Here is a 24,900-nt window from a genome sequence, read left to right on the forward strand (position 1 = left end):
AGGGGTAAGGGGTAATGGCTAAATGAGTTCAGGGCCAAGGGTGTGTGTGTGAGAGACGGAAGATGGACAGCCTTGTGCACCTGTCACCCCACAGGTGCTGTGACAGCCTGGGGCTTCGGTGACCAGTACAACAGGATGATGCAGGTAGTTGATGCTGGGTGGCTTTAACTGCAGCACTGCTTCCCCCAGGGTGAACGGAGGCACGGGGACATGAACGGGGTGCCCTGTGCAGCCCATGGCTCCCTCACCTGTGGGCACTTCCTCCTAAGACCCCATCCCCTGCTAGTCTTGGGAGGCCCCTGGAAACTATGTCTCAGGACTTCTGCTTTACTGACTGCTGCCAAGTCAAACAGATGCCTCCTCCTCTATGTCCTACTGGTCCAGGCCTTGCAAGTGACTAGGCTCCTCAAGGGCTCTGACTAGTCACTAATTCATTACAAAATCACTTACTGAGCACCTGCTTCATAACTAGCATGGGGTTGTATGCCAGAGATGCAAGGAGACAGGCTGTGAGATCAGGGGAAGCCCTCCCCCCCACGCAGACAGGAAGAAGAGCTATGTGACAGAGAGGTAATGCGATGCAGCCGAGCGTGGGCAGGGGGAGTGTCAGGGAGCCCCAGGAGCCTTGGAAAAGGCAGAGCCCAAGGAAAGCTCCCCTGGAGAGGACGAGTGGGTGCCACTCCATGGGCCTGACATGCTGAGCTAGGCTCTGGAACCGCTGGATGACCAGGAGTGGAGTCGGCCCCTAAGGGTTCTGGGTCTGTGGCCCAAGGATTAGAGTGAAAACTGCAGAGATGTTGCAGGGACTCTTAACAGGGGGTTTACTTCATTAATTTGATTATATCTTCACTTGAAATATATTTTCGTGCCCATCACATTTAGGCCCTGGATTACCTGAATATGCTCGTAACAACTGTTTTAGAAATTCTGATGAACTGAAACATTACTGGCAGATTTTTGGTTCAAAAAATTCAGAACACTTAAGATTTTAGGTCTGAAAGTGTTTACCTTCAGTGTTAGTGGTTAAATTTTGGTAATAGTTGAAAAATCATTCAGGGCTCCCTTAACTTAACGATTACTTGGATCATTTCAGACACCTGTAAGGAGACATCAAGAGGAAGGAAGAGACCTGAGTGCACATGCTGGGAAATGAGGAGAAACCTCAGGAGATTCTTTTCAGCTCTACTGTTTTAAGATATCACATTTTGCCTTACTGACTGATGAAAGGGTCAAGTCAAACTGAACAACACAAAATGACATATTATGAAATAGACATACAAAATTTAATCCCTTTGGTTTAAAATACATCTTCTTCAATGATACAATTAAAAACAGTAAGACAAAACCGATTTCATAAAACAAAATATAAAATATTGGTATGTGACCCGTGTCCCATGGTATCTTATCTTAAAAAACCAACAATTTAATTCACATACTTCATTAGAGTATTTTAACATAAGAGTCCTACTTATACAAATGACCTATTCTAGCTCCCTGAACCTAGATACCCGTGATTTTGTTATAAAATGACACTTTTTAATATTTTTATATATTTAAACATGTGACAAAATGTTCCCTTGCCATAGTAACATAGTCTTGTAAGTTCATGAATCCTTTTTAGAACTGTTAGCATACAAAATAATCAAAGCTTGAAGGCTCTGACACATGATAAACCAGAAGTCACTTCTAGCAGGAAAATTGGGAAGCCTGCGTTCTGAGTTGCATGCCTGAGTTGTGGTCACACAGTAACCACAGTATGAGGCTCTAACGACCATGGTGTGTTCACTCTAGCAGGTACATGACTGATAAGTTGCATACAAACAGACATGAACTGCAGTAGTGTTTTTCCTTTACTTCATTTGTTGAACAATGCAGGAGTCCAATTAAGAACATTCTCAAGAGCAAACAGAATCTGTCATTTGAGAAGGCTTTGCTATGCTACAGAATGACTGCTGTGTTTGGGAAAACACAGAAAGCATTTCAGTGGGTTCCACTAAGCACAGTACTCTATCTGCTTGGTATACATTATCAAAAATAACTTAACCTTTCGTCTAGGGAAAGTCTTTAAAGTAGACCTTATTGCATCTCTTCATTATATGTACACAGATAGTGTATTTATATATTATCTATTTATATAATAAGACATGTATGTACACATTTACAGACACAGGCCTTCAAAAATGTATTGCACTTATATACAATGCAGCTTTAGCTTAACTGATTCATACTGTAACCCATTTAAGTTCTTCACAAGAAAGGCAGTTGCTATGTTCAAAAAAGTGGCAAAGGAAGATTTCAGTAACATGCCCTATTTGAGTAAACATTTACTGGGGGAAGAGAGCAGAGGGAGACAGGGCGCATCCTTCCCTCTCTGGATGCCACCCCCACTAACCTGAGGCAGTCAGTTACACTGAGTTCAGGCAAGGGCACAAAATCCTTAAAGCCAAGCCCATTGCCTTTTCTGACTTACAGTAGTGAGCAGGCCCACTGACTTTGAAGAGACAAGATATTTTTATAAATAATGTAACAGATATCTTAAAGGTTCCAGGATGGCCTATTCAATCTTGGAACAGAGTTTTCATTTCTAATCCTAAGTATTTATATCAGAAAATTAAAACATAATGGTATATGAATTGCTCTGTCATCTGAAAAACGCCAATGCAATTTATTCAATGCTATGTCTAAGCCAAATGCAGCGCCATCTCCAACTCGAAAGGAAGCCCTTCCGTTGACATCCACCTGTGTCTGGAAGGCAGCTGACTGGTGGACCTGTGGCTTGCCCACCAGTAAGACCTACGTGGCACCTTTACTAAACTCCTGGGGGCTGTGGGCTGGGACGCCCTTAGATCTCAGTGAGGGTGAGTTTGTACGACCCTCCTGCTTCTTCGATCTGCAGCTGGAAGGTGTCTTCATTGGAGTAATGCTTCACAATGTTGTCATCCATGTTCACGAGAATCCTGGAGGAGTAAAAGCAAGAGAGGTCCACTCATTCTTCCCTGCTTTGGGATCAGACCCAGATTTCAGTTAGCTCTGCCAGTCACTAGCTGGGACGTGTGAGGCCAATTATTTAAATCTACCCAAGCCTCCATTTCCTCATCTGTGAAATGGGGATAATAATAGCCTAACCTGTTAGATCATTGTGAGGATTAAATGAAGAACTCAAGTAAAAGCTCAAGTAACAGCTTATTTACTATTATTATTCAGTGTGTACTAACCACTTGATAAACAGCAGCTTACTGCAATGAACCCAGTAAGCCTACAGAAGAAGTACTTCATCAGTCCAGCTTGGGAAGCCTTCTCAGTAAAATTCATCTATGGGACCTGAAGTCACAGGTCCCTGACAACTTATCTTCCCTGGCATCTTATCTTCAGTTTAATCGAGTTACTATTAAGTCTAATTCTTCCCACTAGGCCCATCTAGAAGATTCCCATTACGATTTGCTTTAGAATTAAGCCAAAAAAATCTTAGGCTATACCCTGTTTGCCCATGCCAAATAGCAGAGACACTCAGTAAACTAGAACTAAAAATATCAATTTCTGGACAAAGAAGCAATGTTCTATGATTGAAAACATGATCCAGGGCAGGAGGGCACAGGACAAGGAGCAAAAGCTTTGCAGTCAGTCCAGACTGAGCCTGACTCACGGCCTTGGCACTGGCCTGCTACCTGGCCCCGGACAAGGCTCTTGGGTTCTCCGTGCCTCAGCGGCCTTGTCTATACACTGTGAGTAGTAACACCCATCTTGGAAGGTAATATGAAATTAAATTTGAGCCATTTCAGGATTAAAGATGGCAGCGTGAGAGGAGAGACAGAGGCTTCCTCCTAAAACCACATATAATACGAAAATATAATAAATACAACTGATTCTGAAAGAGCAACAGGAAAGAGGACTGCACCAGACTGCATACACCTGGAGAAAAGAACAGACCTCACAGAGCAGGGTAACGTACCAAAGATGTGGCCCAGCGGGACCCGAGCCCTTCCCCCACCCCAGCTCACTGGCTGGAGGAAGAGAAACAGAGCGGGGAGGGAGTGGAAGCCTGGGACTGCTGAACACCTAACTTGGGAGATCTGCTCTGGGAGCACAAAACTACATTTGAAGGTGCTTTCATGATACTCTTGTAACTAGGGGATCAGAAAGCTAAGACAGTCAGAATTCCTGGAGAGACTGAGATTCCAGCCGCTGTGGAAAACAGGGATCCACATCCAGCTGCTCTGGGACAAAAGAAAGGCGGGAAGTCTGAGAGACGTCCTAACAAGGAAGGGCTTAGCAAGAGGGCTGCTAAAGGGGCAAGGATTGCACAGAGCTTACTGCTCAGAAGAAAGGACAGGTAGACAAAATTGTCTGGGTGCACTCTGCCCAGCAGGCTGGGAGCTTTCATGATTTCTAGGCGCTCCAGCTCCCTGGCTGGCTACACAGCTCCAAGGACCCCCTCTGTGATACCCAGCCTACTGCACCTTTCTCCCGGCCAGCTCCCCCTGGCTCGCAAACAGGCAAACCCTACCCTGGCATTTGGCCAGCCAGAGGGAAGATCTGTCTACAGCAACTACAAACACAAAGCATAGAGGCTTATACTTATGTACTCGGCCCACTGGTTCAGGCAGTGCAGGCAGGCATAGCAGCCGGGAAGCAGGAAACAGCTCTTTCCTCCCCCCAGGCACCAATACTACTCCCCTGTGACCCCCGACATTGCTTCAGGATCAAAGCAGCTCCAGAGAGTAGAGCTTCTGGGCACTAGAGGGCACCATATACAAATATGAAATGCCAAAGGAACCTGGTCTAGAGTAAAATTAATACAACTCCTGAGAAAGATGACATGGACCTCATGACTCTTCCTGAAAGGGATTTCAAAATAAAAATCATTAACATGTTCATGGAGGTACGGAAAGATATTCAAGAACTCAGGAATGAATTCCGGTCGGAGACCCAATCGTTGAAGAGCATGATGGAGGGTATTAAAAGCAAGTTGAATATGGTGGAAGAGACGATAAATGAAGTAGAAATTAGAGAAAAGGAATACAAAGAAGCTGAGGCACAGAGAGAAAAAAGGATCTCGAAGAATGAAAGAATATTGAAAGAACTGTGTGACCAATCCAAACAGAACAATATTCGCATTATAGGGGTACGAGAAGAAGAAGAAGAGAGAGAGAGAGAGAGAGAGAGGGATAGAAAGTATTTTTGAGGAGGTAATTGCTGAAAACTTCCCCAATCTGGGGAAGGAGATAGTTTCTCAGGCCATGGAGGTGCACAGATCTCCCAACACAAAGGGCCCAAGGAAGACAACACCAAGACACATAGTAATTAAAATGGCAAAGAACAAGGATAAGGACAGACTATTAAAAGCAGCCGAGAGAGAAGTAAGATCACATACAAAGGAAAGCCCATCAGGCTAACATCAGACTTCTCAGCAGAAACCTTACAGGCCAGAAGGGAGTGGCATGATGTATTTAATGCAATGAAGCAGAAGGGCCTGGAACCAAGATAACGTTATCCAGCAATATTATCATTTAAATGTGAAGGAGGGATTAAACAATTTCCAGATAAGCAAAAGCTGAGAGAATCTACCTCCCACAAACCATCTCTACAGTGTATTTTAGAGGGACTGCTATAGATGGAAGTGTTCCTAAGGTTGAATAGCTGTCCCCAGAAGTAATAAAACCACAGTAAAGAAAGTAGAACCGCTAATTACTAAGCAAATGCAAAATTTAATTAACTATCCCCAAAGTCAATCAAGGACAGACAAAGAGTACAGAACATGACACCTAATCTGAGAAGAAAAGAGGAGAAAAAGAAAAGAACCTTTAGATTGTGTTTGTAATAGCATATTAAGTGAGTTAAGTTAGACTCTCAGATAGTAAGGGAGTTAACTTTGAACCTTTGGTAACCACGAATCTAAAGCCTGCAATAGCAGTAAGTACATACGTATCAATAATCACCCTAAATGTAAATGGACTGAATGCACCAATTAAAAGACACAGAGTCACTGAAATGGATAAAAAAACAAGACCCATCTATATGCAACCTACAAGAGACTCACTTTAAACCCAAAGACATACACAGACTAAAAGTGAAGGGATGGGAAAAGATATTTCATGCAACTAATAGGGAGAAAAAAGCAGGAGTTGCAGTATTTGTATCAGACAAAATAGACTTCAAAACAAAGAAAGTCACAAGAGACAAAGAAGGACATTACATAATGATAATGGGGTCAATTCAACAAGAAGATATAACCATTATACATATCTATGCTCCCAACACAGGAGCACCTACACATGTGAAACAAATATTAGCTGAATTAAAAGGGGAAATATAATGCAATGCATTCATTCTAGGAGACATCAACACTCCACTCACTCTAAAAGATAGATCAACCAGACAGAAGATAAATAAGGAGACAGAGGCACTGAACAACACAAAAGAACAGATGGACCTAACAGACATCTACAGAACTCTACTCCCAAAAGCAGAAGAATACACATTCTTCTCAAGTGCATATGGAACATTTTCAAGAATAGATCATATACTAGTGTTGGCAGCCGTGCTCAGAAAATAGCGCCCCATGCAGGGCAGCTGGAAGGCCCCGAACTTCCTAATGACAAATCATCCCACACCACTAAACTACATGCTAATTGCGCCTTGGCATAAGGACCAATGAGACCCACCAAATGGTTATGCTAATAAGGCATATGGAGCCGCACCAACCAGGTCAGAGCATGAGAACTATATAAGCAAGCCTCTCCTTCCCCTCTGGGTCCTGCCCAACTCATTTGTTTCACAAAGAGCTGAAGAATAAAGCTTTCTGCAGAAGAATCCTGCTGTTGTTGCGTGCTGTTCTTGCCGGCGAGGACAGGGCACGCGACAAGTGGTGCCGAAACCCGGGAACCAGAACATCACCGGCACAGGGAGGACCCTTCAGACATCTGGAGAGGATTCAGAACTGCAGGTCAGAAGAAAGCCCGGAGGGGTAAGTTCCGAGAGGCCCCTGCTTTTTAGGATAATGGTTGATGGTTCTCTGTAAATAAGGAGGCACCATGGGGAATGCACCGTCATTAGTCACGGCGCTGCAGACAGCTCTCAAAGAGCGAAACTTGAAGGTCTCCAGCAAAGTCTTAGGATCTTTTGTGAAGGAGATAGACCGTGTGGCCCCCTGGTTCATTTGTTCAGGGTCCCTCTCAATCCCGAGCTGGGACAAACTGGGGAAAGATCTTGATAGAGAGGAGGAGGAGGGTAGCCTGAGGGGAGGCACCAGGCCCCTCTGGAAACTGATTAGAGCTTGTCTGCAAGATGAGAGATGTGAAAAGGTAATAAAAGAAGGTCAGAGAGCATTGACAGATATCCAAGAGAGCATGTCAGAAACGGAACGGGAAACAGAGAGCGCGCGCGGCCGAAAAAAGGCCACAAAAACGAAGGTAAAGAAACCTCAGAGTGAGGGAGAAAGCCCGCCTAGGGCAAAAGTGAAAGAGCCCCGAGAAGCGAGTGACAATCGCCTCGGAGAAAATAGTAAATACCCCTGGAAAGAGTTGAGGGACCTCCAACTCTCCAATAGGGAATCTGAGGAGGAATTAACCTCCGCAGAGGAAGGGGAAGAAAATAAAACCGCAGAGTGTAGAAGTAAGGGAACCAGCAAAGTTGAAAAGCGGACCAAGGAAAAAATGAAAGCAGGGTGTCCCCCGACACCCTTTGCCCCGCCACCTTACGTGAGTGGCGCACTCTCCTTTTGCCACCCAGATACTCTTCAGGCAATTAGACAAATGTTTCCTGTATTTGAGGATAACGGTGTACGCTCTCACCAGCCCCTGAGCCATAAACAAGTTAAGGAGTTAGCAGAATCCGTTCGGGCTTATGGAGTCAGTGCTAACTATACCATAGCACAAGTTGAGAGATTAACAGAGACAGCCATGACACCCGCAGACTGGCAATATGTAACTAAGGCATGCCTTTCTAGTATGGGGCAATACATAGAATGGAAGGCATTGTGGCATGATATCAGCATGACCCAGGCACGCGCAAACGCGGCCGAAGGACAGCCTGCGTGGTCATATGATATGCTGACGGGCCAAGGACAGTGGGTAGCCGACCAGACCGCCTTCCCCTTACAGGTATATGCACAAATAAACACGTGCGCCGCCAAGGCATGGAAAGCCCTCACCAACAAAGGAGAAGTATCAGGCAATTTGACAAAAATTATTCAGGGGCTGAGCGAGCCATTTTCTGACTTTGTCGCTCGTATGATAGAGGCCGCAGGCAGAATATTTGGAGATCAGGAACAAGCAATGCCCCTAGTGGAGCAATTAGTATTTGAACAATGTACCAAGGAATGCAGACAGGCGATAACACCCTGGAAACAAAAAGGGATACATGCCTGGTTGAAAGCCTGTAGAGAAATAGGAGGGCCACTCACCAATGCGGGCCTAGCCGCGGCCATATTACAGAGCCACAAACAAGCCAGGATCACTAACAGAAGTATCAAATGCTTTCAATGCGGGAAATTAGGACATATAAAGAGAGAGTGTAGGAGCCCAGCTTCAGAACAAACAACCCAAAAGACCCCTGAGTTGTGCCCTAAGTGTAAGAAAGGCAGGCATTGGGCTAATGAGTGCCGGTCTATTAAAGATATAGAAGGGAAACCCTTAGAGTTGCCAAAAAACGCCCAGAGGGGCCCCCGTCACCAGGGCCCGCAAATATATGGGGCAACCAGCACGCAAGTGTCATTCGGGAACAACCAGGCCCCCCAAGGAGAGCCACTTCAGGTTCCGCGGGATTGGACATCCGTGCCACCACCAGAATAGTGTTGACTCCACAGATGGGAGTTCAGCCTATCCCTTCAGACTTTAAAGGCCCCCTACCACCAAATACCATTGGGTTACTCCTAGGGCGCTCTTCTGCTGCATTGAAAGGCCTGGTAGTTCATCCCGGAGTCATAGATCAAGATTATGAAGGACAGGTAAAAATCATGTGTTCGGCTCCCAGAGGAATCTATCCTATATCCCCGGGAGACCGCATAGCCCAGCTCTTAGTTTTACCTAGTCTCCACGCCAATTATCCTGCTACCAACACGGAGAGGGGAGAAAGGGGCTTCGGCTCCTCTGACTGGGATTCAGCCTTCATAGTATTAGATTTAGCAGACAGACCAAAATTAACTCTTCAAATAGAGGGAAAGAGCTTTGAGGGAATCCTAGACACTGGAGCAGATAAAAGTATTATCTCTGCAACCTGGTGGCCCTCCAAGTGGCCTGTGACCCAATCCTCACATTCATTACAAGGTTTAGGATATGAGTCAAGCCCTTCAATTAGTGCCAAACCATTGAAATGGCGAGCCCCTGAAGGACAAGAGGGTACAGTCACCCCTTATGTACTCCCTCTACCGGTCAATTTATGGGGGAGGGATGTCATGAGAGACTTAGGCCTCAAACTCATTAATGAATACTCCACCCCCGCCCAAGGCATGATGATGGACATGGGATACATCCCTGGCAAGGGGCTGGGGAAACACCAACAGGGACACATAGAGCCCATCCTGCCCAAAGTAAAGAATGACCGTCACGGCCTGGGTTTTTCATAGGGGCCATTGAAGATGCCATGCCCATACCTTGGCTCACAGAGGAGGCCGTATGGGTTCCTCAGTGGCCCCTATCCTCTGAAAAATTAGAAGCAGCTCATTGCTTAGTGCAAGAGCAGCTCCAAGTGGGACACCTAGAACCCTCTGTGTCCCCATGGAACACACCCATATTTGTAATCAGGAAAAAGTCAGGATCATGGAGGTTGCTTCATGATCTGAGAGCAGTAAATGCTCAAATGAGAATGCTTGGACCCGTACAACGGGGACTGCCACTCCTCTCTGCCTTACCCAAAGAATGGAAAGTGCTCATAATAGATATTAAAGATTGTTTCTTTTCTATACCTCTAAGCTCCAAGGACAGGGAAAGATTTGCTTTTACTTTGCCAGCTATTAACCATGAACAACCCGATGCCAGATTTCAGTGGAAGGTCCTCCCTCAAGGAATGGCAAATAGCCCCACCATATGTCAACTGTACGTTCAGCGAGCGCTAGACCCAATTCGTAAGACCTATCCCACGCTAAAGATCATCCATTACATGGATGACATCCTTCTTTGCTCCCCACAACCAGCGGAAATAGAAGAAGCATATATAGATCTCACTAGATCCCTAGAAAATTGGAGACTGAATATAGCAAGCGAGAAGGTCCAAAAATCTAGTGTTAGCAAATTCCTAGGAGCAACCATTTACACAGATGTAATTTGCCCCCAAAAGCTTGAGATAAGACATAATCAATTGCGAAATTTGAATGACTTCCAAAAACTCCTAGGGGATATTAATTGGTTGCGCCCATACTTAAAGATACCCACCACTGAATTGACTCCACTATTTAAAACCCTAGAAGGAGACCCACAACTAACGTCACCGCGTTCCCTCACACCTGAGGCATTACAAGCCATTCGCAAAGTAGAACAGGCTTTGATGACAGCACAATTAAATAGAGTGCAATCGAATGAACCCTTTGAGTTGTGTGTCCTTCCCACCCCAGAGCTGCCAACAGCAGTCTTATGGCAGCACGGCCCACTGATCTGGATTCATCCCCAAGCCTCTCAGGCTAGGACAATAGAGTACTATCCAGCAGCCGTGGCCAAACTTGCTTTGAGAGGAGTAAAAACCTCCATGACACATTTCGGAGAGGCTCCAGCTAAAATTATAACCCCTTACAGCGTAGAACAGATACAAGTATTATGTGCTATGAACGATGATTGGGCCATACTTGCTTACAGTTTCTCAGGAACCTTTGATAATCATTTCCCTAAACATCCCCTCATCAACTTCGCCAAAAATCATCTCCTAGTATTTCCTCGGGTCACTAGCCTAACCCCGCTGCCTCATGGAAAAACAGTTTACACGGACGGGTCTAAGACAGGCACAGGTGCCTATGTCCATGATGGCAAAGTTGTGACAAAAGGCTACACGCCTGACACTCCACAAATAGTGGAATGTCGCATAGTCTTAGAGGTCCTACAAATCTTTCCTGAACCTTTAAATATTGTGTCTGACTCCTGTTATGTAGTTAATGCAGTCAAATCTCTAGAAGTGGCCGGGCTAATCAAAGCGTCCAGCCCAGTAGCCACTTTGTTCAAACAGATACAATCAGCACTACTTCATAGGCAATCTCCTTTGTATATAACTCATATCAGAGCACATTCAGGCCTTCCCGGGCCTATGACCCAAGGCAACCACCTGGCAGACCTCGCAACCAGAAATATAGCTTTTCCCCTGCTAGACCCTATCACCACAGCTTCAAAATTCCATACACAATTTCATGTCACTGCCGAAACACTGCGCAAGCGGTTTAGCATAACCAGGGCCGAAGCTAGGAACATTGTCCTTAGCTGCCAACATTGCTGCAGCTTCCTTCCCACACCTCATGTTGGGATCAACCCCAGAGGTATTAGGCCTTTACAAGTTTGGCAAATGGATGTGACGCATATTTCGTCTTTTGGGAAACTGAAATATGTGCATGTATCCGTGGATACTTGTTCAGGAGTCATCTTTGCCTCCCCATTGTCAGGAGAGAAAGCTTCCCATGTCATCCAGCACTGCCTTGAAGCTTGGAGCGCATGGGGGTTACCACAGATTCTGAAAACAGACAATGGCCCAGCCTATACCTCTACAAAATTTGCTCAATTTTGTCATCACATGGGGATAAAACATATCACTGGCCTTCCCTACAACCCACAGGGTCAAGGGATTGTGGAACGCGCGAACCGCACGCTCAAATCCTATTTACTTAAACAAAAAGGGGGAATTGAAGATATACCCCCCACACCAAAAACTGCCATAGCCCTAGCACTTTTCACTATAAATTTTTTGAATCTGGATGCTCAAAGCCATACAGCAGCGGATCGCCATAATCAGTGGCCAAAAGACCCACAAGAACTAGTAAAATGGAAGGACGTGTTATCTAACCAATGGAAGGGCCCGGATCCAATCATAATCAGATCCAGGGGAGCTGTGTGTGTTTTCCCCCAGGGTGAAGAAAATCCCTTCTGGATCCCGGAGCGCCTAACGAGGAAAGTCCTAAACAAAGGAGATGACTTCGCTGTACCTCCTGACCCTGCTCCTGACACTGGAGACCCCGACTCAGGGAGTATTGAGATGGGGAATCCTGTCTGCCTTTCCTAAGCCTATGCCTGTCCGTTTCAATGCAGCCGTTTTTCCGCGCTTTTTCACTACCAATACTAGTATGAACTTGCCCTACTTAGTTAAAGACACCCTAGTAGCTCCCCTGGGAGAAAACCGATCCTTCGTAACTAATGGGTCATTATGCTTCACCACTCAGAATCTAGCTGGCTGTATCTCCCTGAAACGGAGGAAATACGGATGGTTCAGTGACATAATTCTAGAGGCCAGTAGCCTCCCCGTTATGTCAGCTAAATTTGAAGGGCCTAATAAGGAAGGGAGCCCGTCCTATAAGAACATGACTATCCACCAGATGGTTCTCTGGATCAATGGCACATTTGTACACTCTCCCAGGAACAATTCCACCGACAGGCCTCGTCAACCCAAATATGCCTCCCATTGTGTGGGCGACTATGAGGGAGAGCTGTGGCCCTGGACTGACTGTCAGTCAACTGTAGTAACGTGGGCAACTGAGAGGCAGGAGTTTACCATCTCCCCAGATATGGAGGGACGGCCAGCCAATGAGGCTTGGTGGCCAGTAAAGGTGCTCGAAGGCGAGTTTCGTCAGCAGCTGAGCATGAACCCCTTCCATAAATGGATGCTGTGTGGAGTCAATGGCTCGTGTACCGACCTCTCCCCCTTTTCCGCCCTCCAGGGTGGGGGAATCGGTGTAAAAAATATCACCTTTTGGTGCGAGAATAACCACATGCGCGCACACTGGAACATGATCATGACCCATAACAACGAGAACTACACGTGTTCAGCAAAATCAGGTCCAGAGTCACCTAATTCCCTTTTTCCACCTTCTCCAGTATGCGTATACCCCCCATTTCTGTTTATCTTATCCAATAGTAGCTTTGACTCCTGCTCCAATGAAACCTGCTTTCTGTCTCAGTGTTGGGATGCGCGTAACTTTACCAATGCTTTGGTAGTCCGCATCCCCCGTTGGGTCCCTGTTCCCGTAGACGCCCCTAACACCATGACTCTGTTTCGAGAAAGGCGCGATTTCGGTGTTACAGCCGCCATAGTGCTCCTGATCTCCGCGACCGCGGTCGCAGCCACCGCCGCTGGTATAGCTTTAGACACCTCCATCAAATCGGCTACAGAGCTCAATAACCTTGCAGCCTCAGTAGCTTCTGCCCTGGACCAACAGTCCACACTTGATGGCAAACTGAAAGGAGGAATAATGATCCTCAATCAACGCATAGATCTCGTGGAGGAACAAATGGAGGTGCTCTGGCAAATGGCCCAGTTGGGATGTGAGCGGAAATATCGTGCCCTCTGCATCACTAGCATTCAATATAAAAATTTTACACGGGCAGCTAATCTGTCACGAGACCTGTCCCAGTATCTTTCAGGAAACTGGTCCCAAGACTTCGATGGGACACTAGAGGAGCTGCGGCGAGAAATTATCCACATCAACTCCACCCGTCTAGATATCTCCGTAGCGGAAGGACTCTCTTCCTGGTTCCTCAGAGCTCTCTCCCACGTCAAGGAGTGGGCGGGCATGGCTGGGATGGGCGTGTTCCTGCTTGGAGGTCTCATGCTCTTACTCTGGTTGTTATGTAGACTCCGCAACCAACATAAGCAGGACAAGGTGATCCTTGCTCAAGCCCTAATGGCGATAGACGTTGGCGCCTCTCCCCAAGTGTGGCTCAACATGCTTAAGAAGGAAGCTCGGCTTTAGCTTGAGGTAGCTCTTGCACCCTGAGCCCATGTGGCACTGCACCAGGCCCGAGTACCTCAATGCTTAATCACAGCTTTCTTTAAGAAGCTCATGGTGCAAGAGGGTTGAGAAAAAGGGTCCAAACCCTTTGTACCAAGCGGTCCCAACGCCAGCCAGAGGATGCGAGGCAAAGCACTGCAAGAGGTCTTGGACCCCTCTGAGAGGCATGCCTGACTGCATAGGGGTAGATGCCCAGAACCCCTCTCCAAAAAGGGGGCATCAGGAAGTATGATGGAGGTCAGGCCTCTGTCTCCGCCTCTGCTGGCAAGTTCCGCCTTGAGCTTCTGTTAGACAAAAAAGGGGGAGATGTTGGCAGCCGTGCTCAGAAAATAGCGCCCCATGCAGGGCAGCTGGAAGGCCCCGAACTTCCTAATGACAAATCATCCCACACCACTAAACTACATGCTAATTGCGCCTTGGCATAAGGACCAATGAGACCCACCAAATGGTTATGCTAATAAGGCATATGGAGCCGCACCAACCAGGTCAGAGCATGAGAACTATATAAGCAAGCCTCTCCTTCCCCTCTGGGTCCTGCCCAACTCATTTGTTTCACAAAGAGCTGAAGAATAAAGCTTTCTGCAGAAGAATCCTGCTGTTGTTGCGTGCTGTTCTTGCCGGCGAGGACAGGGCACGCGACATACTAGGCCACAAAAAGAGCCTCAGTAAATTCAAAAAGACTGAAATTGTACCAACCAGTTTCTCAGACCACAAAGGTATGAAACTAGAAATAAATTATGCAAAGAAAATGAAAAATTCCACAAACACATAAAGGCTTTACAACATGCTCCTAAATAACCAATGGATCAATGACCAAATAAAAACAGAGATCAAGCATATATGGAGACAAATGACAACAATAAATCAATACCGCAAAATCTGTGGGACGCAGCCAAGGCTGTGCTAAGAGGAAAGTATACTGCAATACAGGCCTACCTAAGGAAAGAAGAACAATCCCATATAAGAAGTCTAAACTCACAATCAATGAAATTAGAAAAAGAAGAACAAATGAGGCCCAAAAAGTCAGTAGAAGGAGGGACATAATAAATATTTAGAGCAGAAATAAATAAAATCTAGAAGAATTAAACAATAGAAAGAATCAATGAAAGCAAGAGGTGGTTCTTCAAGAAAATAAACAAAATAGATAAACCCCTAGCCAGACTTATCAAGAAAAAAAGAGAGTGTACACAATAAACAGAATCAGAAATAAGAATGGAAAAATCACTTTGGACACTACAGAAATACAAAGAATTATTAGAGAATACTATGAAAAATTATATGCTAACAAACTGGATAACCTAGAAGAAATGGACAACTTTCTAGAAAAATACAACCTTCCAAGGCTGACCAAGGAAGAAACAGAAAAACTGAATAGACCAATTACCAGGAATGAAATTGAACTGGTAATCAAAAAACTACCTAAGAACAAAACCCCTGAACCAGATGGCTTCACTGGTGAATTTTATCAAACATTTAGTGAAGACCTTATACCCATTCTACTTAAAGTTTTCCAAAAATTAGAAGAGGAGGGAATACTTCCAAACTCATTTTATGATGCCAGCATCACTCTAATACCAAAACCAGGCAAAGACACCACCAAAAAAGAAAATTACAGACCAATATCCCTGATAAACATAGATGCAAAAATACTCAACAAAATATTAGCAAACTGAATTCAAAAACACCTCAAAAAGATCATCCATCATGATTAAGTAGGATTTATTCCAGGGATGCAAGGATGGTACAACATTCAAAAATCCATCAACATCATCCACCACATCAACAAAAAGGACAAAAACCACATGATCGTCTCCATAGATGCTGAAAAAGCATTTGACAAAATTCAACATCCATTCATGATAAAAACTTTTCCTTTAAGATCAGGAACAAGACAAGGAAGCCCACTCTCCCCACATTTATTCAACATAGTACTGGAGGTCCTAGCCATTGCAATCAGACAACACAAAGAAATAAAAGGCATCCAGATTCGTAAGGAAGAAGTCAAACTGTCCCTGTTTGCAGATGACATGATATTGTACATAAAAAACCCTCAAGAATCCACTCCAAAACTGCTAGATCTAATATCTGAATTCAGCAAAGTTTCAGGATACAAAATTAATACACAGAAATCTGTGGCATTCCTATACACTAACAATGAACTAGCAGAGAGAGAAATCAGGAAAACAATTCCATTCAGAGTTGCATCAAAAAGAATAAAATACCTAGGAATAAACCTAGCCAAGGATGTGAAAGACCTATACTCTGAAAACTACAAGATGCTCATGAGAGAAATTAAAGAAGATACCAATAAATGGAAACACATCCCATGCTCATGGATAAGAAGAATTAATATTGTCAAAATGACCATCCTGCCTAAAGCAATCTATAGATTCAATGCAATTCCTATCAAAATACCAACAGCATTCTTCAACAAACTAGAGAAAATGGTCCAAAAATTCATATGGAACCACAAAAGATCTAAAATAGCCAAAACAATCCTGAGAAGGAAGATTAAAGCTGGGGAGATTATGTTCCCCAACTTCAAGCTCTACTACAAAGCCACAATAATCAAGAAAATTTGGTACCGGCACAAAAACAGACCCATAGACCAATGGAACAGACTAGAGAGCCCAGATATAAACCCAACCATATGTGGTCAATTAATATATGATAAAGGGGCCTTGGACATACAATGGGGAAATGACAGCCTCTTCAACAGCTGGTGTTGGCAAAACTGGACAGCTACATGTAAGAGAATGAAACTGGATTATTGTCTAACCCCATACACAAAAGTAAACTCGAAATGGATTAAAAACTTGAATGTAAGTCATGAAACCATAAAACTGTTAGAAGACAATATAGGCAAACATCTCCTGAATATAAGCATGAGCAACTTCTTCCTGAAAGCATCTCCTCAAGCAAGGGAAACAAAAGCAAAAATGAACTCATGGGACTATATCAAACTAAAAAGTTTCTGTACAGCAAAGGACACCATCAACAAAACAAAAAGGCATCCTACAGTATGGGAGAATATATTTGTAAATGACATATCTAACAAGGGGTTAACATCCAAAATATATAAAGAACTTACACGCCTCAACACCCAAAAAGCAAATAATCCAACTAAAAAATGGGCAGAGGATATGAAGAGACAGTTCTCCAAAGAAATTCAGATGGCCAACAGACACATGAAAAGATGCTCCACATCACTAATCATCAGGTAAATGCAAAGTAAAACCACAATGAGATATCACCTCACACCAGTTAGGATGGCCAGCACCGAAAAGACTAAGAACAACAAATGCTGGTGAGGATGTGGAGAAAGGGGAAGCCTCCTACACTGCTGGTGGGAATGTAAGCTAGTTCAACCACCGTGGAAAACAATATGGAGGTTCCTCAAAAAACTAAAAATAGTAATACCATTTGACCCAGGAATCCCACTCTTGGAATTTACCCAAAGAATACAACTTCTCAGATTCAAAAAGACATATGCACCCCTATGTTAACTGCAGCACTTTTTACAATAGGTAAGATATGGAAGCAACCTAAGTGTCCATCAGTAGATGAATGGATTAAGAAGATGTGGTACATATACACAATGTAATACTATTCAGGCATAAGAAAAGAAACAAATCCTACCATTTGCAACAACATGGATGGAGCTGGAGAACATTATGCTCAGTGAAATAAGCCAGGGAGAAAAAGACAAATGCCAAATGATTTCCCTCATTGGTGGAGTATAACAATGAAGCAAAACTGAAGGAACAAAATAGCAGCAGAGTGGGAGACTCCAAGAAGGGGACTAGTGGTTACCAAAGGGGAGGGGTGGGGGGGGGTGGGGGGGGAGGGAGGGAGAAGGGGATTGAGGAGTATTACGTTTAGTACACATGGTGTGGGGGATCACAGGGAAGAGTGTAGCACAGAGAAGGCACATAGTGGATCTGTGGCATCTTGCTGCATTGATGGACAGTGACTGCATTGGGGTATGGGGGGGGGAATTGATAATATGGGTAAATGTAGCAACCACATTGTTTTTTCATGTGAATCCTTCATAAGATTGTATGTTAAATCATACTTTAATAAAAAATTAAAAAAAGAAATTAAATTTAATGTGAAGTGCCCAATGCAGTGCCTAGCTCACGAGGGGACTCAATAAAGGAGTTAGTGACTGTCAGCATCCTTAGCACATTCCCTAACATTCTGGAACTTGGGGCCACCTCATCACTGCCAAGCATGGGAGGAGCAAATAAAAATTTTACTTGAAAAATATCCACAAAGATGTTTTAGAAAGGTAGATCAGTTTTATGTGGATAATTTAAGAAAAAATACATTCTCATAATGTTTCTATAACTGTTTCCAGATGGGACACAAATCCATGTGAATAACAAAGTTTTATAAAATGTTATAAATATTAATGTTATTTGGAGGTACTAAGAATCCCAGTAATGCTCACCCTTTTTTACATTTCTTGAATATTTTTCCAATCTTGTCATGGGGAACATCATATTTATCCGAGATCTAAAAGAGCAAAGAAAAATCATGAAAAAATGCTGTTTTCATGGCTTTACAAAAACAAACTATATACATATATATATATGTATATGTATATAATGGGACAGTCACTCAACGTTCTGTTTTTCAAAGCTGTATATGCAAATACACCAACGAGACCCAGTCTATATCCCTAGGAGGGGTGTTACCTACCCTTGGAGACAGCTGGAATCAGCTGCTTGTTATTGCCCCCTAGTTTACAGGTATCCGTGAGTATATTACATGGTCACAGCTTTTTACAAATGAATAGCGTACAGAGCAGTTTTAGGTTTATAGGAAAACCGGTACAAAGTGCAGGGCTTTTATGCTCCAGAGGCCCCCCCGAGGAACGGCCCACACCAGTGTGGCCCATTTGTTCTATGTGATGAGCCAACATTGCTGTGATACTTTGTACTAAAGTCCTTGGTGTGCATGAGGCCTCGCTCTTTGAACTGTACATCCTATGGGTTTTGAGAAACGCATAATGACGTGTTTCCATACAGTCACAGGTACTCTGGTCAAATCCAGAAGGGCCTTCCTTGCTTCGCAGTCACACACAGCTACACGGAATGAGTTCACACTCGCTTTCCCTTAGCAGGTGACTTTCAGACTCTCAGCCTCCCCTCATCAGTAAAGAAGACTGACCTCACACACCTGATAGCACTGTTGTGAGCGTTACAGGGTGTCCAGCACAAAGCAGGAATTAATTTCAGATACAGTATTATGAGATGGAAACAAACAGTTACTTTCCCACAGCCCAGAGGAAATATCAAATCAATGTCCCTGATCACAAACCAACAACAGCCCTTCTATCAGTTCAGCCCAGAGCCTCGAGAGAGAGCAGCAAGGACCCTGGCAGAATCATCGCAGCCCTGGCCAACGTGACGGCAGCCACTGGGGTATGGCTCTCAGCCTCTCCACCCGACCCTTTTATGATTGGTGAGTGGTTTGTACAGAGGAGTGAATCACTGTGGTGCAAAGTCGGGTGGCTTTCTTTCAGGACGTTGAGGCTACCTTTAAAGAGAGAGGATAAACTACCCCAAAAAGCAGCCGATTGTGTCTTGATCAAATGCTTTATTTGGAACTGTTGTCTAACCACTCCCAAACTGGAGCACGAAGCTCGAGGCAGCACTGGGAAACACGGCCTCAGAAGACAAACCTTCATATCACTTTTTTTTTTTTTTTTTGAGAGGGCATCTCTCATATTTATTGATCAAATGGTTGTTAACAACAATAAAATTCTGTATAGGGGGGTTATGTTTAATGCACAATCATTAATCCATCTCAAGCCTAATTCTCGTCAGTCTCCAATCTTCTGAAGCATAACGAACAAGTTCTTACATGGTGAACGAATTCTTACATAGTGAATAAGTTCTTACATGGTGAACAGTACAAGGGCAGTCAGTCATCACAGAAACTTTTGGTTTTGATCACGCATTATGAACTATAAACAATCAGGTCAAATATGAATATTCGTTTGATTTTTATACTTGATTTATATGTGGATCCCACATTTCTCCCTTTATTATTATTATTATTTTTATTTTTAATAAAATGCTGAAGTGGTAGGTAGATGCAAGATAAAGGTAGAAAACATAGTTTAGTGCTGTAAGAGGGCAAATGTAGATGATCAGGTGTGTGCCTATGGACTAAGTATTAATCCAAGCTAGACAAGGGCAGCAAAACATCCATGGATGCAGAAGATTTCTCTCAAAACAGGGGGGGTGAGGTTCTGAGCCTCACCTCTGTTGCAGATCATTTTTAATCCAACAAAAATACACACCAGACTAAGTCCAAGCTCTCATCACATAAATGGGCCCGTTTTTTTTCTCTATTCCTGGATAATTCTTTGTATTTTTATGAAATCCCAGCCCCAAGAGATGTAAGACCATGTAATGAAATCCTCAGAAGTTATGAACAAATTACATTTGGCACAGTGTGAATCATTTTTGCACTCTTTCTCTCCATAATCAAGAGTTTGCATGATTTTTAAGAAATGGGGAAGGGTTGTCAGAAGACCAGGTAAGGAAGAGGAACCCAGGAGAGGTGGCAGGAGGTGGGAAAGTGACAGAAAGCAGGGTGCTAATGGTGGTGCTGGCTGAGGTGTGGGGTGAAGGGCTGGTGCCAAGGGATGCCCGTGAACTCGAGTTCCCGAGAGACTCATCAGCAGCGCCCCCAATCCACTGTCCCCTCACCCTGCTTTATTTTTCTTCACTGCCATTTATCAACACCTAGAAAATTATATATTAGTTTATTTGCTTATTTTATTGTCTCTATCTTCCTAAGTAGAACCTGATCTCCATCTGCATTGCGTCACTTACTCTTGTAACTCTAGTGCCTAGAACAGCACCTGGCACAAAGCAGGCCTTTAACAAATATTAGTGAGCTGAATTTGACATGCTGCAGCACTGGGGGAACCCCGGGAAGCACTTCTGGCCCACATAATGCACAGGCCTGGGGTTCAAAGGTTCCTCTCGCTTACAGGAGCCAAGGTTGGTATGTATCAGGATACAGAGCTGATGCCTTAAATTCTGCCCTGGGGCAAAGCCAACAGAAGGGATCAGCACGGCGCCCTTTCTTACCATTTCTCACTTACACCCCAGAAGGGTGGGCTGGGGTCAGTTTGGCCATCTGCCCTTTGCTGAGATCTGACAGGAAGGACTGATAATTATCACTGGCTACACCTCTCGGTTTCCTTAAATATGCTTTGGGTAAGGTCTTGACACAAGCCTGCTCATTCCCTAGGATCAGGACTTTCAAAGGCAGATGAAGGAGCCACTTTTTTATGCATGAAGTTTTTAAGATTTTATTTTAAAATAATTTGTTAGCTTCTAAGTGGTTTGTTAAATGGCAATCTCCCTTTAACCAAGTATATAAAAATTAACTATTTCACAGATCATCACAAATCCACTCCGTTCAGTGGACTAGACATCACTGAGTGATCACTATCTCCTGACAGTGTGCTGATGCAGCAGTGTGAGACCAGGAGGGGACAGCCCTGTGTGGCAGGAAGAAACAGAAAAGGCATGGGACTCAGGGAAGGGCTCAGAGATTTCAGTACAACAACGAGATCTGGATGGTCTGATACAATTTATCCCTATGGAATTCTATTTACACTGTTTTCACTTTTTAAAGAAGATTACAAGTTTACACTACTTACAGCTTCCATCAAGCCTTTCAACGATGGAGTCTTGAGCATGAGGGCATCAAAGACTTCTTCTGACTCCTTCCGCACATACAGCAGCACTAACCGCCAGTCAGGAATGAGGAGGGAAAAGGAAAAATGGAGGCAGTTCATTCATGAGAGCATGTAAGAAACCAACCATAGGTGCTGGTCAAATAAAAAGAGAGGGCCTGTCAAGGACAGCACGCATGAGCCAAGATGAACTCCGCCCTGAGGACCACCGCTTCCCCTCTGCTCTGAGTCTGGCTCCAGCCAGGCGTTGGTCTGATGGAAGAATACTCAGTGAATACACAAGATTTGTGTGAGCAATTTATGCTTTTGACAGACCCAGAACTCACTTTGAATTTCAAACTCCCACTGAGAGATGTAAAGCAACGCACCTCTCTTTGGTTCGTCTATCCGGGTCAGTTTAGCAGGAGGTGGAATCGCAAAATCATCTTCCGATCCATATGGCCCCCTTTTCAAGTTAGATCTGTAGGCAATTCAAAGTACACAATCGTGACTTCAACTTAAATCACTTGCAGAAGCAGAAAGAGTATTAGGGTATATCACTGAATTAAAACGACCTTCCATTTTTTATCTGGTCCAGCTTATTTTGTAGATGAAAATCTGAGAGCTAAGGAAAGATACTGACGGAACCAGGGCTTCCGCTATTTAATGGCAGCGCAGGGAATACACGGAGTTGACATTCCGGACACCCTTCATTGCAACTTACATTAGATCAAGCTGCCTTCTCATGAAGAGAGTTTCTTTCTAGGAAACATTTCACAGAGGAGGTGGGGTTTGAGATATACATAAAGGTGGTAACAAAGGGGAGGACATGTCAAGAAAGGCGGGGAGGGAGGTGTGAGCAGGAAAGTGCAAAGCCAGGCTGACTGAGACAGGATGTCCCACAGGAAGACAGCTCTAGAAGGTAGGCTGGGTTCTAACATGCAATATCTTGATCATTTGACTCTAAGGAATTTTAGATTTTATGCTGAAGTTATTTAGGGAATGTGAAAGTTTTGTGAGACAAGAATACTGTAATCAAAGTGTGTGGTAAAGGCTGGAGGGGACCCCAGGACCTGCAAGTAGAAGAGCAATTTAGAGGACTCTGGGGAAAGTCACCGCATAAAATCCTAAAAGGCTAACATACAGTGTATCTGTGGAAATAAAAAGGAGAAAAGGATGCAGGCGCATTTGAAGAAAGAAGGGAAGGCTTAGAGGGATTAGCGTCACAGGCTCTGGGAGGGTCAAGGTGGGCAGGCAAGAAAACCTTAGCGTAACTGAAGGTGAAGCGAGCAAGCACTTGGTTCTGAGCAGAATGACCACTTCAAGAACAGGGGGTGAGCCTCAAAATACTCAGTGTGCCCCCACTTCGAGCCCATCCCAGGTCTCCAATGAAAGTATCTGGAGGCTAGAACGGAATTCACGAATTGCTAAAGAGGCAGTGGAGGCACGGCCTTCAGAGAAGGCTCTAGAGGCAACACTGGTCAGAAAGGGAAGCTGTGATGACCCAAAGAGCGGGAGTGGACCCTCAACATGGCAGAGTGCCGAGTAGGAGGGCTGCCGGCTCAGCTGTCAGGGCCTCGTGGGCCAGGGGGTCCCCCTGAGGGGACAGCAAAACCTCAACAGCGATGCATGCCCAAGGCCCAACCTAGGCTTCTAAACACCAGGAACACACCAGGCACGAAAGTGAGGAAGTGCTGGAGAGCTTGGGGGGTGAGAGGGTCACGTCAAGGGATCCTGGAGCCGGCTTGGACTCCGCTGACCTGCACAATCTGAGCAAAGTAAACGGCAGTACACGGGCTACAACTTATTGAATGAAACTGGAAACACTGAGTCCATAAATAAATACAAGAATAAGTGGGAAGTTTGATGAGGAAAGAGGTATTAACAAAGCTACAAAGCACTTCCCCCCAGTGTTACAAAGAGGAGCGACCTCCAGTGGGGGAGCCCGGCGACACCTCCTCTATGAGGTGATCACCATCAACACCAGGGCGAAACGAAAGATGCGCCACCAGACGGGACACGCTAAGAGCGCGGCCACGTGTCTATGACACTCTGCCCAGACACACAAGCTGAATCCAATCATGGACAGACCCAAACTGAAGGCCATTCTACAAAACTGGTCTGAATCTTCAAAAGCATTGGGTTAGGAAAGTCAAGAAGAGACTGAGACTGTTCAAGATTGAAGGCGGTTAAAGAGACAGACAACTACATATACTGTGTGAGTCTGGACCCTTTTTTGCTATAAAGGACATTACTGGGACAACTGGCAAAACCTGAATGGTGGGTGAGGACTGGCTGGTACTAAGGTCTGAGTATCCTGACTTTGGTGATTGTGCCGAAGAATGTCCCTGTGTACAGGACAGAGACACCGGGGTATTGAGGAACGGGAGGCATTTTCTTAGGCAGCCCGGAAAAGTGAGTTCTTGTATCATGCTTGCAGTGTTTCTTTATGCACGAGGCTGCTTCAAAATAAAACAAAGTTATTAAAACACAACAAAACAGAAATCTTACCCTTCACCTTCCAGTTCTTCTGAGGCAATGGGAAGGACCTAAGACGAAAAAGATAGATTACTTTTCAAGTATATGCTCAAAATACTTCATAATTGAATTATTCCTAAAAAGAAAATGGTTTTCATTTTGACCAAATATAAAATTTTTCAGCCTTATTTTTTAATAACTAGATTTTTTGAGAGATCTTGAATTCCTGTAACTCAAGGGTTGGCAAACTATGACCCATGAGCCAAGGCTGGCCCAATGCCTATTTCTAGTAAATAAAGTACCTTTTTGGCACGCAGCCACATTCATTCATTGGCGTATTGTTTGTGGCTGTTTTGGAACTAAAACAGCAGAGTTGAGCTTTCACAACAGGTGCTGTATGACCCAAGAAACCTAAAATATTCACTATTTGACCCTTTACAGAAAAGTTTGCTGACCCCTGCTTGCCCCAAACTTCTCATTAGAAACCAAATACAGTGGCAATGGCTCCCCCAAGCACTCTAAAAAATCATTAGTCCGTACAAATCTGTCAATCAAATGCATGGCAGACCAGCTTCTTGATACTTATTTGAGCTCAGCACAGAGACAAGCTCCACTGCGTCCAAGTTCCTGGCTCTCCTATGCTTTCACTCAAAGCAGGGCGTGACTAGCTAAATTTTACATCAGTTGCCAAGATATGGCTATACATGTGCCAATGATGATTCAGTACCTGAAACCATGAGAAGAGCCTTCGGATGTTCTTTATGCCATTATGCCACCTACCCTCCCTACTCTGGCTTTTTTCTCC

The 24,900-nt window shown here is 44.4% G+C and overlaps 2 protein-coding genes across 5 annotated transcripts in view; one reads left to right on the top strand and one right to left on the bottom strand.

Annotated features, from left to right (window-relative positions):
• Positions 1-1,259: 1,259 nt before the first annotated feature.
• Positions 1,260-24,900, bottom strand: part of GRHL1 (grainyhead like transcription factor 1) — a 60,194-nt gene continuing 36,553 nt past the window's right edge. For all 4 annotated transcript variants that reach the window (XM_037026507.2, XM_037026506.2, XM_037026508.2 and 1 more), the window contains exons 12-16: positions 24,129-24,166; positions 22,007-22,098; positions 21,603-21,688; positions 18,366-18,430; positions 1,260-2,957 (exon numbers count right to left, since the gene is read on the bottom strand). In XM_037026507.2, coding sequence (XP_036882402.2) covers positions 2,843-2,957; positions 18,366-18,430; positions 21,603-21,688; positions 22,007-22,098; positions 24,129-24,166 — 396 coding nt within the window. In that variant the 3' untranslated portion in view covers positions 1,260-2,842. The remainder of the gene's footprint in view (positions 2,958-18,365; positions 18,431-21,602; positions 21,689-22,006; positions 22,099-24,128; positions 24,167-24,900) is intronic.
• On the top strand, positions 6,529-14,510 carry LOC140844457 (uncharacterized). The gene is made up of 2 exons (XM_073216790.1): positions 6,529-6,964; positions 12,037-14,510. Exon 2 carries the CDS (start codon positions 12,098-12,100, stop codon positions 13,871-13,873), a length of 1,776 nt encoding a protein of 591 aa, XP_073072891.1. The 5' UTR covers positions 6,529-6,964; positions 12,037-12,097; the 3' UTR covers positions 13,874-14,510.

The sequence above is a fragment of the Manis javanica genome, chromosome 1 (assembly GCF_040802235.1).
Source record: "Manis javanica isolate MJ-LG chromosome 1, MJ_LKY, whole genome shotgun sequence".
Classification (NCBI taxonomy): Eukaryota; Metazoa; Chordata; class Mammalia; order Pholidota; family Manidae; genus Manis; species Manis javanica.